Source organism: Salmo salar, chromosome ssa12 (genome assembly GCF_905237065.1).
Source record: "Salmo salar chromosome ssa12, Ssal_v3.1, whole genome shotgun sequence".
Taxonomy (NCBI): Eukaryota; Metazoa; Chordata; class Actinopteri; order Salmoniformes; family Salmonidae; genus Salmo; species Salmo salar.
The window spans coordinates 72,785,959-72,803,493 of record NC_059453.1 but is presented as its reverse complement, the minus strand read 5'-3'; the positions used below and the strand labels follow the sequence as shown (position 1 = coordinate 72,803,493).

The 17,535-nt window shown below is 44.3% G+C and overlaps 1 protein-coding gene across 5 annotated transcripts in view; it reads left to right on the top strand.

Moving 5' to 3' along the window:
- LOC106565872 (membrane-associated guanylate kinase, WW and PDZ domain-containing protein 3) overlaps window positions 1–11,546 on the top strand; it is a 192,737-nt gene extending 181,191 nt beyond the window's left edge. For 2 of the 5 annotated variants that reach the window (XR_006758080.1, XR_006758077.1), the window contains exons 10-21: window positions 2,756–3,370; window positions 5,426–5,457; window positions 6,042–6,204; window positions 6,468–6,574; window positions 6,694–6,886; window positions 7,100–7,285; window positions 7,534–7,719; window positions 7,866–7,962; window positions 8,163–8,684; window positions 8,841–8,979; window positions 9,344–9,436; window positions 9,592–10,186. Coding sequence is in view for 1 of the 5 variants with exons in the window: in XM_014133506.2 (XP_013988981.1) it covers window positions 2,756–3,370; window positions 5,426–5,457; window positions 6,042–6,204; window positions 6,468–6,562; window positions 6,694–6,886; window positions 7,100–7,285; window positions 7,534–7,719; window positions 7,866–7,962; window positions 8,163–8,271; window positions 8,547–8,684; window positions 8,841–8,979; window positions 9,592–10,634 (2,996 nt within the window). In the remaining 4 variants the exon portion in view is untranslated. Of the gene's footprint in view, window positions 1–2,755; window positions 3,371–5,425; window positions 5,458–6,041; window positions 6,205–6,467; window positions 6,575–6,693; window positions 6,887–7,099; window positions 7,286–7,533; window positions 7,720–7,865; window positions 7,963–8,162; window positions 8,685–8,840; window positions 8,980–9,343; window positions 9,437–9,591 lie in introns of all 5 variants that reach the window. The other 3 variants (XR_006758079.1, XM_014133506.2, XR_006758078.1) reach the window with 3 other exon arrangements.
- The last annotated feature ends 5,989 nt before the right edge of the window (window positions 11,547–17,535 follow it).

Here is a 17,535-nt window from a genome sequence, read left to right as displayed (position 1 = left end):
CCAATCTTCTTCGACAGCCCATCTCCATTTTTATTGCCATCTTCCTCAAACTTCACATCACTCTCTGCTTTAATCATTCTCTTCAACCTCTTTTTCCACCTTCATTCCTCCTCAGAAATCCACCTTCTGCTCCAGTCCCACCAATCATTTAATTTGTTTGGCTTCTTTTTGAAGGCTTCAGGGTCAACTTGAGGGTTAAACTAATGCACTCTGGGAAATGTAGTACTTCCCCCATTTTAAACAAAATGTAAGTGATAAATTAAATATGCTAGCATACAGGTTGTTTTCCCTTGATCATTCATTTAATAAAAAAACTTAAACAATATTTGATATAACAACATGTTTGATGTTTTATGTACAAGATATTTACGGTACAATATGTTTAATGTACAAGGGAGGACGTGAGAGCCCTGGCGGAGTGGTGCCAGGAAAATAACCTCAACATCAACAAAATGAAGGAGCTGATCGTGGCCTTCAGGATATAGCAGAGGGAGCATGGCTTGATCCACATCAACAGGCCGCAGTGAAGAGGCTGAAAAGCTTCAAGTTCCTCTGTGTGCACATCACTGACAACCTGAAATGGTCCATCCACACAGAGAGTGTGGTGAAGAAGGCACAGTAGCAACCTCAGGAGGCTGAAGAAATTTGTCTTGGCCCTTGAGAACCTCACAAACTTCTACAGATATACTATTGAGAGCTTCCTGTCGGGCTCTATCACTGTCTGGTATGGAAACCACAGGGCTCTCCAGAGGGTGGTGTGGTCAGCCCAATGCATCACCAGGGGTGCACTGCCTGCTCACCAGGATATCTACAGCACCCAGTGTCACAGGAAGGCCAAGAAGACCATCAAGGACCTCAGCCACCCAAGTACCAGCCTCTTCACCCGCTACCATCTAGAAGGCAGAGACAGTACTGGTCATTCAAAGCACCGAGAGACTGAAAAACAGCTTCTATTTCCAGGCCATCAGACAGTTAAAAAGTCACTACTAGCCGGCCTCCGCCCAAGTACCCTGCCCTGAACTTTAGTCACTGTTACAAGCCAGCTACAACCCGGTCAAACCTGAATCTTAGAGACTGCTGCCCTATGTACATAGTCATTGAACACTGGTCACTTTAATAATATTTGTATACTGTTTTACTCACTTCATATGCATACACTGTATTCTTGTCAAGGCTCATCCTATATAACTAATGCTGAACACACCTTTTCTAATCATATACTGTCCATAATGTCTATACACACCATCATATACATATATATTTATGTCCCGGACTCTGACATTGCTCGTTCTAATATTTCTATACTTCTTGATTCCTTTCTTTAGATTTTTGGGATTTGCGTGTATTGTTTTGTATTGTTAGGTATTACTGCACTGTTGGAGATAGGGATATAAGCATTTTGCTACACCCGCGATATATGTATGCGACTAATACAATTTGATTTAATATTTGTATAGACTAGACCTAATATAGAATAGAAGAGGCATTTGAATTTCACTGAATTCAATTATATTTCCTTTCATTCAAATTCAAATTGCATTTCTGTATCCTATTAACTACTTCAATTCAAATTCAATTTGAGGCATTCTCAAATGGCAAACCCTGATTGGGAGAGATAGGAGGATGAATGAACGGGAAGGAAGAATGAACGGGAAGAAAAGATGGGGTGGCAACTATCACAATGATCTCAAACTGTGTTTCTAATACACAATGAAATGAAACACATACTTCCACTTGCTAATCAGGAAACTCGTGGGTATGTTTGTGGTGGACTGTCATTACAATTGCTACACAGAAACCTGGTAAAATTATGTTTGTAGCTAGTGTAGCTACCACCGAATGGCTCTGAATTCACTCTCAGCTTGCAGTCAAAGCTATAATCACTGATGGAGTTGACTGTAGTACTCTCAAATCGTATCCTGATGTTGACAGCAGATGGGAGTATTCACATCATTGCTAACTTAGCTAGCTAACATACATTTTGAGAAAACAAGTTAGCTATATTATGTGGCTAGCTAGCTAGTGTTAGCAACGTTTGGTGGTCAATGGGCGGCAGGTTTCCTAGTAGTTAAGCGCGTTGGGCCAGTAACCGAAAGGTCGCTGGTTCGACTCCCTGAGCCGACTAGGTGAAAAATTGGTTGATATACCCTTGAGCAAAGTACTTAACCCTAATTGCTCATGTAAGTCACTCTGGATAAGAGGGTCTGCTAAGTGACTATTTTATTTAAGGAGACTGAGACCTAGCTAAACTGCTGAGCTAACAAACAATGTAACAAAAGTATAATTTTGGATTAGAAAAATACTCCATCAACAGGCTCTGCATTTCAGGAATCACAATAGCAAGTACTCCTGGTGCACTGTTAAATTATTTAGCCATTTAAACATTTATATTTTGAATAAAACTCAGTTTTTGGTATAGTCCTCACTGGCTTTCATGCAATTTAAACGTGAGCTTGTCCGAGGTGTCGGACTCGGCGACAGTTGCTATCCATTGGAGCTCTGCGATTGGCTGCCCAAAATTCTGGGCTGGGCTTAGCAAATGGTCAATTCAGTCTGTCACAAACAGGACAGTCATCTAGCTAACAAGCTACTATATTGCCATAACAATCATTATATCACACATGGAAATGTCTGTATATTCTCACTGATTGCTAAGGCTTGTTTCTTCTCTCTCCAACCCTTCTCTCTTCTTCCTTTCTCTCCTCTCCCTCTTCTCCCTCTCTCTTTCCTCTCCCTCTGTGGTTTTCCCCGCCAGGCGATGTGATCGTGGAGATCAACGGGAAATGTGTGCTGGGGAAGACCCACCCTGAGGTGGTGCAGATGTTCCAGTCCATCCCAGTAAGTCAGTATGTTGATATGGTGCTGTGCCGCGGCTACCTGCTGCCCCCAGACGTGGCGGGGGACACCGAGAACCCCCCTCCCCCACCTCCGCCCCTGCAGGGAGGCGAGGTGGTGACGGCCGTGCCCCTCATCAATGGCCAGCCCCTGCTGGTGAAGGGCGACGTGCTGCATGGCTCCTCCCAGGAGCTCCACTACGTCACCACCGACGCCAGCGGACGGCCCATGGTGGCCGCGCTGCCCAACGGGAGGCTCTCTGAGCAGGGGGGAACAGGCCTGCTGCAGCCCGAGCTGGTGAGCGTGCCCCTGGTGAAAGGCCCGGGAGGGTTTGGCTTTGCCATCGCAGACTGTCCCCTTGGCCAGAAGGTGAAGATGATCCTAGACGCCCAGTGGTGCCGCGGCCTGCTTAAAGGGGATGTGATCAAGGAGATCAACCGTCAGAATGTTCAGACTCTGAGCCACGCCCAGGTGGTGGACATCCTCAAAGACCTACAGGTGGGGAGCGAGGTCATCGTGCTGGTGCTCAGAGGAGGTGAGTCACAGAGTGTCTTATTAACACTGCCTTGTGGTTACATAACACCAACACTGTGACTGTACCGCTGCTGTGACATCACTGTTGCCGCAGCATTAGTGTGATACAGTGATATCTCAATGTGACCTCTTCAGTGTCCTTGGTGAGTCAATTCAATGTGCTGATACTAGGAGGTGAGAGATCGGGTCAACTACCACTCATGAACACACACTATGGTATGGTATCTTGGTGATGTCACTATGTCTGCAATAGGTGAACACATGAGGGACTGTTGCCTTTTTGGCATAAATAATCACGTAGTAATGACAATTGTAGAGTCACCCTATGCAACCCAACTCTCCTGTCAAATATACCTTTCACATATTCCCATAAACACCTCTCTGTATGCACAGATCTCTACCACATCTCCCTGTACAGGATATATACTGTATCTCTTCAGGCTGCTTCACAGCTTCTACTAAGGCTCTCTCTCAGTCAGGCATTCATACTGCAGTCTGTTGCAGGCCTGGGAAGGGAAGTTGCATAAGCACGGGTCTCTGTCTGCTCTGCTCCTGGGGAGAGAGGGAGGGGAAAGCACCCTTCAAACGTCTCACACATCCATCTCCAGTCGCCCTGGGGAAATGGTACACAAGTCGATGAGCCCGGAGTGGCTTTGATCATCATCGGAGGAACAGGGAGATTTTCTGCATGCTTCTATATCCGTGGCCCTTTAAATGGACACTTCAGGATTTTGACAATAAAGTATTTTTTTCTGCTTCCCCATAGTCAGATGAACTTGTGGATACATATTTGTCACTGCGTGCAGTTTGAAGGAAGTTGCTAACTAGAGTTAGCGCAATTGCTAACTAGCAATACCTGACCACAGTGACTGACCAAAAATTAAGGAAATCTTTGACTATGTACAGACTCAGTGAGCATAGCCTTGCAATTGAGAAAGGCCTCCAAAGGCAGACCTGGCTCTCAAGAGAAGACAGGCTTGCCCACAAAACGAGGTGGAAACTGAGCTGCACTTCCTAACCTCCTGCCAAATGTATGACCATATTAGAGACACATACTTCCCTCAGATTACACAGACCCACAAAGAATTAAAAAACCAATCAAATTTGGATAAACTCACATATCTACTGGGTGAAATACCACAGTGTGCAATCACAGCAGCAACATGTGTGACTTGTTGCCACAAGAAAAGGGCAACCAGTGAAGAACAAACACCATCGTAAATACAACCTATATTTATGTTTACTTATTTTCCCTTTTGTACTTTTAACTATTTGCACATCATTACAACACTGTATATAGACATAAGACATTTGAAATGTCTTTATTCTTTTGGAACCTTTGTAAGTGTAAAGTTTACTGTTAATTTTTATTATTTATTTCACTTTTGTTTATTATCTATTTCAGTTGCTTTGGCAATGTAAAAATATGTTTCCCATGCCAATAAAGCCCTTTGAATTGAATTGAGAGAGCAAGTGAACATACTGAATTCATCTTATATCATGTCCTTGATGACAGTCCTTGGGTTAGATTCTTCACATCGGAACAAAATAATTGAGCTAGATCTCCTGATTACATCAGGGTCCATAAACCCTTTTCACACTGAACCGTCATCCCCTTTAGGCTTCCAGAGAGGTGCATGCTCGTGAATCAATGTAATGCTGGAGCTATATTAACAGTGGGAACAATCTGAGCGTGAGAGATGGAACGTGTGTGTGTACTGTACAGTTAACATTATTGTTCATTGGATTTTATGCATGACTCTCTCTCTCTCTCTGTCTCTCGCTGTCTCGCTCACTATGCTAGTCCTCTCTCATGTAGGTCCCCTCTCTCTCAAATGTACATATCTCCTATTTATCTTTAATAACACAGTGATGTCATACTTCTTGATGGACTAGGCTACAACATTGTTTTAAACCTCCTGAGTCTAGACTATTGAAACTGTTCACTGCTCTCGTTCTTTGTTAGGTAGACAGTGCCATCTACTGGTTGATGTCTCATTAGTACTTTTTGTTGTTGTTGAAACCTTCCCATGACTCTTCCTTGTGTTTCTCACAGGTCAGACATCTCCTGTGAAGAGCCTGAAACCTGTGAGTAAAAGCAGACACTGTTTTATAATACTCTGTGTTTTACTATTGTGTGCCCAGACGCTTATCCCCCATTTTCTTATTAAAGCCTTTTGTCCTTGAGTGGAAAGCGGTTAACCAGCAAGCCCCACTGCATCACATTAAATGATAACTATACATTTGAATATTGATTATGTTTGCTTTGAAAATGGTCTTAATTACTTCTATTCAGCATTCCTTTTTTTTGTCTGGGGATTTCAATGGTAATGAAGCACATAGCCTCTTTAGATAATATTGGATATTAGTATGACAGCTTTAGATGAAGCGGGCCTTTTCAACAGAATAAGCCTGTCAGCGCCATAGGGAACTCTTTTTTTAGCCTGTGAATGGTAAATTACATTCAAATCCCATCGGCCTTTGGTTTACTATTGAGCTTGCGGTGGGAATGTGAAAGCAATGCGAGAGCCTGCGGTGGAATGACCTTTCGTTCCTTTAGTATTCAATCACCATTACATCCTGTGCTATGTGTCTGGGTAATGAGATGTATATAGACTGTGTGGTCTTTATGCGCTCTAATTGTGCTGTCTGTGGCCCTGTGGCCCCATCAGAGGCAGGAAATGACATCTAGCACAGAGACTCTGGACTGTGTCACAGACTCGGTCCCCCAGGCCCTCCCTTACATCTCCAACACTTCAACCCTGCGCAACAACTCCCCCAAACGAGACACCACAGAGATGTACCTCAAGTCCAAGGCCCTGCTGGAGAGCAAGCGTGAGTGCACATACTGTAGCTACACAGACAGACAGAGGAGGCCTAGTACTCCTATGCTCAGTTATTCCATCCATAGCTCTGTAATGTATGCCAGTGTTTAATTTGTAAGTTCGTGACCATCTGTTAAGGGCCACCCTACATTTGTGAATACAGTATCAATGTGAGCTGCAAGATAAGCCTGTGAGTTCACCCTGCTGACCGGATGATTGGGTGGTGCTCACCTCTATGATACCCTATCTAACCACAGTAACCCCTGTCCACAGAGCCTCACACCAAAGACCTGGATGTGTTCATCAAGAGGGACCAGGAGACTGGCTTTGGCTTCCGTGTTCTGGGAGGAGAAGGTCCAGAGCAGCCAGTGAGTACCGAAGTATGAACTTCCTCCCTGTTAGATTATCTTTGTTAATTTTCAACACCCAGGAAAGCCTATTGCCTACTGTGTCTTCTATGGACAGTGTTTCTGACTCAAAGTGTGACTCTCTCTGACAGGTGTATATTGGTGCCATCGTGCACCTTGGTGCAGCTGAGAAGGATGGACGCCTGAGGGCTGGTGATGAGCTCATAGGCATCGATGGAATCATGGTCAAGGGCCGTTCCCACAAGCAGGTTCTGGACCTGATGACCAACGCTGCCCGCAATGGTCAGGTCATGCTGACTGTGCGTCGGAAAGTCATCTACAGAGGTGAGCACTCACTGACTGCCTGGAACCTCTACACCTTGATCTCTAACACACACACACACACACACACACACACACACACACACACACACACACACACACACACACACACACACACACACACACACACACACACACACACATACAGTACACACATGCCATCTATGTGTTTGATACTGCAACTCAGTCTATACTCTCCATGCGTTTTTCAATCAGATATGACTGAGGAGGAGGCAGGGCTCCACATGGCTCCAGTGTTGGTGAACGGCTCCCCCAGACTCCCTCGTATCCAGATGCCCAGTGTGCTGGACCACGAGTCCTTCGACATCACCCTCCACCGCAAGGACAGCGAGGGCTTCGGCTTCGTCATCCTCACCTCCAAGAGCAAGCCCCCGCTAGGAGGTGAGAATGCACCCGATGCCCAGCATTACCACTGCTTATCCCAGACACAACCACACACACTCCACTCTCCTCTATAGCATCATATCACCCAAATTAGCTGGGAACAGAGTTTGAAGGTTCTTCCTGTGAAAAGATTATTACTTCTTTACTATTGAGTAATATAGTCCCTTAAATACCTATTGTATATTTCTGACTGAATCCATCAGGTGGGATGGGTGTGTTATCATTAGATATCTCTCTGTTTGCAGTGATCCCTCATAAGATCGGACGCATCATCGAAGGCAGCCCCACTGACCGCTGTGGCCTGCTGAATGTAGGCGACCGCATCTCAGCGGTCAACGGACGGTCCATCGTGGGGCTGTCTCACAATGACATCGTTCAGCTCATCAAGGATGCTGGCAATGCTGTCACCCTTACTGTGGTCCCCGAGGATGGTAAACTTCACCAGTAGTATCACCCATGGGATGGGACTGTGTTGGTTTCCCTAGTATTCCCAGTCATATACCAATGAGCTCTGTGTGAGATGGTTGGTTTGTGTTTGTGTTATCATAATGGTGTGACTTGTATTTGTCTGTTCCAGAATACAAGGGCCCTCCCTCTGGAGCCAGCTCAGCCAAGCAGAGCCCCGCCCCTCATCACAGAGCTATGGGTCAGAGGTCAGCTATGCATGACGAGCGGTAAGGTCCTGATCTCACTACTACACCAAGACACGGATTAAATCCCTGCTTCAGCATTTAGCAGAACAACCCAGAGACTTATGTCTGACACAACATCTTAATGATTCAAATTGCTTTGTTCTCTGTGCCCCCAGCGGAGACACTGCTGTACATTATTGAAGATATAACATAGTGTTACTGGATGCTGTTGTCTGTTCTAGTTATAACCTAGATCTGGAGGAGGAGAAGAGGGAGGGAGTCACCTGGGCCGACTACAAAACTCTGCCTCTGAGCGAACAGGGAACAATGTGTGTTACAGGCCCCAAACAGGCAAGGCTCATACCATTATTACTGTCATTGTTTTTATCCGATGTTTTAGAGATTTTACATCAATCAAATAATATATGACTCAGAAAAAACTGCACTAAGTTATAACTTAAGTTATAATGTGTGTGTGCGTGCTTGTGTGTGTGCTTGTATGTGTGTTCATATGCGTGCATGTGTGTGTGTGAGTGCATGTGCTTACGTGCATGTGAGTGTGTGCGTGTGCATGCTTGCGTGTGTGTGTGTGTACATATGTGTGTGTGTACGCATGCGCCACGCAGGGCTGTATCACGGTGGAGCTGGACCGGGGGTCCCGGGGTTTTGGCTTCAGTCTGAGGGGAGGGACAGAGTACAACATGGGCCTGTACATCCTGAGACTGGCTGAGGAGGGGCCTGCCCTGCTGGACAGCAGGATCCACGTAAGTCTGACCCCCGGTGCCTTAGGAAACAGCCACACAAATGACTGTTACTAGACTATTCATGATATCAAGATTCTGTCATGTCTTATAACAGACTAATTACATATTTTGTTGCCATTGAGGAGTTGATCATCTAGATTGTGCCTGTATGTGCAGGTGGGGGATCAGGTAGTGGAGATCAATGGAGAGCCGACCCAGGGGATCACCCATACCCGCGCCATCGAGCTGATCCAGGCTGGAGGCAGCAAAGTGCAGCTCCTGTTAAGGCCAGGGCAGGGTCTGGTACAAGACAACAGTAAGTACACACAGAAGTCTAGATCTAGAAGATAATATTTACCTTTTTGTGGTATGAGATGCAGGGTGTTTGAATATCCTTGTTTGTTGTTGCGCGTTATAACATGTTACTAGCATTTAACAAGGGTGCGCTAATTAACATGAACTGACGCAGCAATGCCTTGTAAATACATTAATTCATGATTTAGCTATCTCTGTTGGCTACTTCATTAATTTATGTTAATTAATGTACTGTACCCTTAATGTGAAATGTCACCCAAACTGAGTGCCTGACTGTGTTGGGGATGTTTGTTGTTTCATGAATGGAGTCCTCTGCTGTCTATAACTGCTTACTCTTGGCACTTCCTCTCCTCCCCCTGTTGCAGGTGATTGCGTCCCCTCTACTGTGTGCTATTACTCAAACGAGCACCACCACTAACCACTTCACTGTTTTTACTGGCCTGTCCTCTTTTACCTTGGTAATTCCTATCATTTCCTTCTTGCTTCCTCCTTTCATCTGTCTAAACTAGTTCATCTGAATTTTGCTCTTGTACGTTACTTGTTATTTTCATAAGGATCTGTGTGCCACTCTATAAATATTTTACATCTGCGTAATTACTTATTTTACTTCTAGGTAAATTGGATCCAACTGTCACTTCAACCACAAGCTTTCCTAGAGAGGCGCTTGTCTCAGAGACATCCCCTCTCGCTTCTCCATTCTCCACCTGCACCTTCACCTCAGGTTCCTCCTCTTTCACCAGTGAGACCCCTGACTGGAACTCCCTGTCCCCCCGAACGCTCCACCCCCAGTGCAGCAGGGGCACTGGCTCAGTGGAGTGGAATGGAGAGTGGGCAGACAGGCAGGCTGACAGGCTCTCTCCCATCACCCCTGAGCAGATCAACCTCTATAAGGTCAAACCAGGTCACACCAGGTCTAAAGACTCCAAGGAGCCCAGCAGCCCCCAAAAAACAGGTGAAACATTCTCTAAAGCCAAAGAGCACTCACAGAGTCCCAAAAAATCTGAGAGGAAGGCACAGGAAGCAGAGCCAAGCAAAGACAGGAAGTCCCACTGCCAGAAAGGAAATCGGTCACCCAGTCCCAAGAAGTCTACTGGAGAAAGACAGGAAGCCTCGAGCCAGCTGCATGTAAAGAAACAGCAGGTACAGCAGAGCACATCAAAGGAGCTTTCCAGCAAGGAGCCCTTTGATGAAAACAAAAACAGCAAAAGGGGAGATTCAAAGGGCAGGAAAAGCACACAGGAGAGAAAAGGGATAGTGGGAACGACCAAGGCTGCCCATGGCCAGGTCAGTATTGAAAAGAAAGTGGGGACAGAGGCAGGACATCACAGGCCAACCCCTATGGAGACAGGGGCATGGAGAGATATTCTGAAAGTTACTCTAGAGAAGAGTAAACCTCAAGATGGAGAAAAGGAAAAACGCGAAGAGCAGACAAGCAAAAAAGACATAGGGGCTTCCTTAAAAGAGGGAAAGACTAGAAAATATTATGGGGCCTCTACAACAGAGGAAAGGAGTATAAAAGACACACAGGCCTCTCCAAATGCCATTCAGCAGGATCCTCTGAACCAAAAGGGTCAGATTAGCCCTGGCCCCTGGAAAGTCCCCAGCTCAGCCAGAATCCTCTCCCAGGCTGAGGTGCTGCGTAATCCCCCTTACTGATACAGTATGGACAACACTGAGTGGACACAATCACACAGACTTGAGCTGTACCACAACATGCTGTATATTGTTGGTCTGTTTCTTTCTCCAATGAGAGGGATGGACGAGGAATGACAGGCAACCTTATCGGCCATGTGTCATGTCCATCTGTGTCCGTGAAGAGGACTTTTTTAAGCTATATTGGCCTTTGACATTAGGAATGGCATGTAAAGCCAACGCTGTCATCTCTCTTCCTGCTTCGTGTGCTGCTTCAGACATCTCTGATCTGGGCCATACGCATGTTTGGAATGTTTAGGGCCTATTCTTGGACATCTTGTGGAATGAATACTAACCATACTTCACCCATTATAATGCAATTATTATCCCATATGCAACCAAGCAGAAAGGTCTCTAACACACACAAAGTTAAGCTGTCAGTAAAGGTTTTATTTTCATGTTGGGTATCTACAGCAAGCACCTTGGAATTGGCCTTTTCACATGGCACTTTTTTCCCAAGGGATTTGCTCAACTGCATGCAGTCCGTACGTTTATTTTATTGCACGCCTTTACCACTCCACTGAGTATGATCCTTTCACCTGATGTGAAAATACTGATGCCGAAGTTCTGACCTTAACACCATGTAGAGATTTCAGACTTTATTCAGAAAGCATTAGCTTTACGAAGGATTCTAGACTGTTCTAAGACAATAGACATGATTCGTGAATACAAAATATATCATTACAAAAGACCAGAAACTTGTGGTTTGAGATATTGTTTACCATGTGTATGATAACCTATGTGTAATTTATTGAAATTATAGATTAATATAGATATACAGTACCAGTCAAAAGTTTTTACTCATTCAAGGGTTTTTCTTTATTTTTGCTATTTCATACATTGTAGAATAATAGTTAAGACATCAAAACTATGAAATAACACATATGGAATCATGTAGTAACCAAAAACATGTTAAACAAATGAAAATATATTTTATATTTGAGATTCTTCAAAGTAGCCACTCTTTGCCTTGATGACAGCTTTGCACACTCTTGACATTCTCTCAACCAGCTTCATGAGGTAGTCACCTGGAATTAATTTCAATTAACAGGTGTGCCTTGATAAAAGTTCATTTGTGGAATTTCTTTCTTTCTTAATGCGTTTGAGCCAATCAGTTTTGTTGTGACAAGGTAGGGGTGGTATACAGAAGATAGCCCTATTTGGTAATAGACCAAGTCCATATTATGGCAAGAACAGCTCAAATAAGCAAAGAGAAATGACAGTCCATCATTACTTGAAGACATGAAGGTCAGTCAATCTGGAACATTTCAAGAACTTTGAAAGTTTCTTCAAGTGCAGTCGCAAAAACCATTAGGCGCTATGATGAAACTGGCTCTCGTGAGGATCGCCACAGGAAAGGAAGACCCAGAGTTACCTCTGCTGCAGAGGATAAGTTAATTAGAATTAACTGCACCTCAGATTGCAGCCCAAATAAATGCTTCACAGTGTTCAAGTAACAGACATATCTCAACATCAGCTGTTCAGAGGAGACTGCGTGAATCAGGACTTCATGGTCGAATTGCTGAAAAGAAACCACTACTAAAGGACACCAATAAGAAAAAGAGACTTGCTTGGGCCAAGAAACACAAGTAATGGACATTAGACCGGTGGAAATCTTTATTTTGGTCTGGTGAGTCCAAATTTGAGATTTTTGGTTCCAACCACGTGTCTTTGTGAGACGCAGAGTAGGTGAACGGATGATCTCCGCATGTGTGGTTCCCACCGTGAAGCATGGAGGAGGAGGTGTGATGGTGTGGGGTTGCTTTGCTGGTGATACTGTCTGTGATTTATTTAGAATTCAAGGCAAACTTAACCAGCACGGCTACCACAGCATTCTGCAGCAATGCACCATCCCATCTGGTTTGCACTTAGTGGGACTATGATTTGTTTTTCAAGAGGACAATGACCAAACAAACCTCCGGCCTGTGTACAGGCTATTTGACGAAGAAGGAGAGTGATGGAGTGCTGCATCAGATGACCTGGCCTCCACAATCACCTGACCTCAACCTAATTGAGATGGTTTGGGATGATTTGGACCGCAGCGGGAAGGAAAAGCAACCAACTATTGCTCAGTATATGTGGGAACTCCTTCAAGACTGTTGAGAGAATGCAAAGAGTGTGCAAAGCTGTCATCAAGGCAAAGGGTGGCTACTTTGAAGAATCTCAAATATAAAATATATTTTCATTTTTTTAACATATGTGTTATTTAATAGTTTTGATGTCTTTACTAATATTCTACAATGTAGAAAACAGTAAAAAATAAAGAAAAACCCTTGAATTACTAAGTGTGTCTAAACTTTTGACTGGTACTGTATATATATATATATATACAGTTTCGTTCAAAAGTTTGAGGTCACTTAGAATTTTTTTGTCCATTAAAATAACATCAAATTGATCAGAAATACAGTGTAGACATTGTTAATGTTGTAAATGACTATTGTAGCTGGAAACGACAGATTTTTAAAGGATTATCTACATAGGCGTACAGAAGCCCATTATCAGCAACCATCACTCCTGTGTTCCAATGGCACGTTGTGTTAGCTAATCCAAGTTTATCGTTTTAAAAGGCTAATTTATCATTAGAAAACCATTTTGCAATTATGTTAGCACAGCTGAAAACTGTTGTCCTGATTAAAGAAGCAATAAAACTGGCCTTCTTTAGACTAGTTGAGTATCTGGAGCATCAGTATGTGTGGGTTCGATTACAGGCTCATAATGGCCAGACAAAGAACTTTCTTCTGAAACTCAAGAGTTCCTCTGTCCAGTGTCTGTGTTCTTTTGCCCATCTTAAGCTTTTCTTTTTATTGGCCAGTCTGAGATATGCCTTTTTCTGCCTAGAAGGCCAGCATCCCGGAGTCGCTGTCGGTGTTTTGTGGGTACTATTTTAATAAAGCTGCCAGTTGAGGACTTGTGAGGCGTCTGTTTCTCAATCTAGACACTCTAATGTACTTGTCCTCTTGCTCAGTTGTGCACCGGGGCCTCCCACTCCTTTCTATTCTGGTTAGGGCCAGTTTGCGCTGTTCTGTGAAGGGACAACGACAACTGCCTGATCACCGACAACGACGAGACAGCCTATAGGGAGGAGGTCAGAGACCTGGCTGGGTGGTGCCAGAATAACAACCTATCCCTCAACGTAACCAAGACTAAGGAGATGATTGTGGACTACAGGAAAAGGAGGACCGAGTACGCCCCCATTCTCATCGACGGGGCTGTAGTGGAGCAGGTTGAGAGCTTCAAGTTCCTTGGTGTCCACATCACCAACAAACTAGAATGGTCCAAACACACCAAGACAGTCGTGAAGAGGGCACGACAAAGCCTATTCCCCCTCAGGAAACTAAAAAGATTTGGCATGGGTCCTGAGATCCTCAAAAGGTTCTACAGCTACAACATCGAGAGCATCCTGACCGGTTGCATCACTGCCTGGCAACCCGTCAGGATGCTCTCGATGGTGCAGCTGTAAAAAATGTTGAGGATCTGAGGACCCATGCCAAATCTTTTCAGTCTCCTGAGGGGGAATAGGTTTTGTCGTGCCCTCTTCACGACTGTCTTGGTGTGCTTGGACCATGTTCGTTTGTTGTTGATGTGGACGCCAAGGAACTTGAAGCTCTCAACCTGCTCCACTACAGCCCCGTCGATGAGAATGGGGGCGTGCTCGGTCCTCTTTTTCCTGTAGTCCACAATCATCTCCTTTGTCTTGATCACGTTGAGGGAGAGGTTGTTGTCCTTGCACCACATGGTCAGGTCTCTGACCTTCTCACCGGTTGCCTGATACGGCAATTGCTCGGCCTCCGACCACAAGGCACTACAGTGGGTAGTGCGTACGGCCCAGTACATCACTGGGGCTAAGCTGCCTGCCATCCAGGACCTCTACACCAGGCGTTGTCAGAGGAAGGCCCTAAAAATTATCAAAGTCCCCAGCCACCCCAGTCATAGACTGTTCTCTCTACTACCGCATGGCAAGCGGTACCGGAGTACCAAGTCTAGGACAAAAAGGCTTCTCAACAGTTTTTACCCCCAAGCCATAAGACTCCTGAACAGGTAATCAAATGGCTACCCGGACTATTTGCATTGTGTGCCCCCCCCCCCCCAACCCCTCTTTTACGCTGCTGCTACTCTCTGTTTATCATATATGCATAGTCACTTTAACTATACATTCATGTACATATGTACATACTACCTCAATTGGCCCGACCAACCAGTGCTCCCGCACATTGGCTAACCGGGCTATCTGCATTGTGTCCCGCCACCCACCACCCACCAACCCCTCTTGACGCTACTGCTACTCTCTGTTCATCATATATGCATAGTCACTTTAACCATATCTACATGTACATACTACCTCAATCAGCCTGACTAAACGGTGTCTGTATGTAGCCTCGCTACTGTATATAGCCTCGCAACTGTTTTTCACTGTCTTTTTACTGTTGTTTTTATTTTTTGACTTACCTATTGTTCACCTAATACCTTTTTTGAATTTCACTGTAAGGTCTACACCTGTTGTATTCGGCGCACGTGACAAATAAACTTTGATATGATTTGAGTAGTAGCCAAACGTTGTACGAGATCTTCAGTTTCTTAGCAATTTCTCGCATGGAATAGCCTTCATTTCTCAGAAAAAGAATAGACTGACGAGTTTCAGAAGAAAGTTCTTTGTTTCTGGCCATTTTGAGCCTGTAAATGAACCCACAAATGCTGATGATCCAGATACTGAACTAGCGTAAAGAATGCCAGTTGTATTGCTTCTTTAATTAGAACAACAGTTTTCAGCTGTGCTAACATAATTGCAAAATGGTTTTCTAATGATCAATTAGCCTTTTAAAATGATAAACTTGGATTAGCTAACACAACGTGCCATTGGAACACCGGAGTGATGGTTGCTGGTAATGGGCCTCTGTACGCCTATGTAGATATTCCATAAAGAAAATCAGCCATTTCCAGCTGTATTAGTCATTTACAACATTAACAATGTCTGCACTGTATTTCTGATCAATTTGATGTTATTTTAATGGACAAAAAATGTGTTTTTCTTTCAAAAACAAGGACATTTCTAAGTGACCCCAAACTTTTGAACGATAGTGTGTATATAAAATATATACTGTATATATATTGTATGTATAGTGTATGTAGCCATACTGAGCCATTCCATGTTTTGATATAGAGTTCAAGGTTGCCCAGAATCATCTTGCGCCATCCTTCTAATGCATTTTAGTGGTAGCAACTGCCATGGGTCTTCATTGTTCATGACATACAGTGCATTCGGAAGGTATTTAGACCTCTTGACTTTTTCCACATTTTGTTACGTTACAGCCTCATTCTAAAATGTATTAAATTATTTATTTTTCTCATCAATCTACACACAATACCCCATAATGACAAAGCAAAAACTGTTTTTATTTTTATTTTTGCAAATTCATAAAAAATAAACAGAAATACCTTATTTACATAGGTATTCAGACCCTTTGCTGTGAGACTCCAAATTGAGCTCAGGTGCATCCTGTTTCCAGTGATCATCCTTGAGATGATTCTACTTGATTGGAGTCCAGCTGTGATGAATACAATTGATTGGACTGGATTTGGAAAGGCACACACCTGTCTATATAAGGTCCCACAGTTGACAGTGCATGTCAGAGTAAAAACCAAGCCATCAGGTCGAAGGAATTGTCCGCAAGAGCTCCCAGATAGGATTGTGTCAAGGCACAGGGGAAGGGTACCAAACCATTTCTGCAGCATTGGAGGTCCCCAAGAACACAGTGGCCTCCATCATTCTTAAATGGAAGCAGTTTGGAACCAACAAAACTCTTCCTAGAGCTGGCCACCTGGCCAAACTGAGCAATCTGGGGAGAAGGGCCTTGGTCAGGGAGGTGACCAAGAACCCGATTGTCACTCTGACAGAGCTCCAGAGTTCCTCTGTGGAGATGGGAGAACCTTCCAGAAGGACAACCATCTCTGCAGTACTCTACCAATCAGGCCTTTATGGTAGAGTGACCAGATGGAAGGCACTCCTCAGGCACCTAAAGACTCTCAGACCATGAGAAACAAGATACTCTCGTCTGATGAAACCAAGATTGATATCTTTGGCCTGAATGCCAAGCGTCACATCTGGTGTAAACCTGGCACCATCCCTACGGTGAAGCATGGTGGTGGCAGCATCATGCTGTGGGGATGTTGTTCAGTGGTAGGGACTGGGAAACTAATCAGGATCGAGGGAAAGATGAACAGAGCAAAGTACAGAGAGAATCATGATGAAAACCTGCTCCAGAGAGCTCAGGACCTCAGACTGAGGCGAAGGTTCACCTTCCAACAGAACAATGACCCGAAGCAGACTGCCAAGACAATGCAGGAGTGGCTTCGGGACAAGTCTCTGAATGTCCTTGAGTAGCCCAGCCAGAGCCCGGACATGAACCCGATCGAATATCTCTTGAGAGACCTGAAAATAGCTGTGCAGCGACTCTCCCCATCCAACCTGACAGAGCTTGAGAGGATTTGCAATGAAGAATGGGAGGAGCTCCCCAAATACAGGTGTGCAAAGCTTGTAGGGTCCTACCTAAGAAGACTCAAGGCTATAATCGCTGCCAAAGGTCCTTCAACCAAGTACTGAGAAAAGGGTCTGAATACTTATGTAAATGTCATTTTTCTGTATTTAATTTTTTATACATTTGCAAAAATTTCTACAAACCTGTTTTTGCTTTGTCATTATGGAGTATTATGTGCAGATTGATGAGGTAAAAAATAATTATGTATTTCAGAATAAGGCTGTAATGTAACAAAATGTGGAAAAAGTAAAGGGGTTTGAATACTTTCCGAATGCACTGTATATACAGTGCAGTACTACATGCAGACTGCTATATGTTTCAGAAGTTGCCAT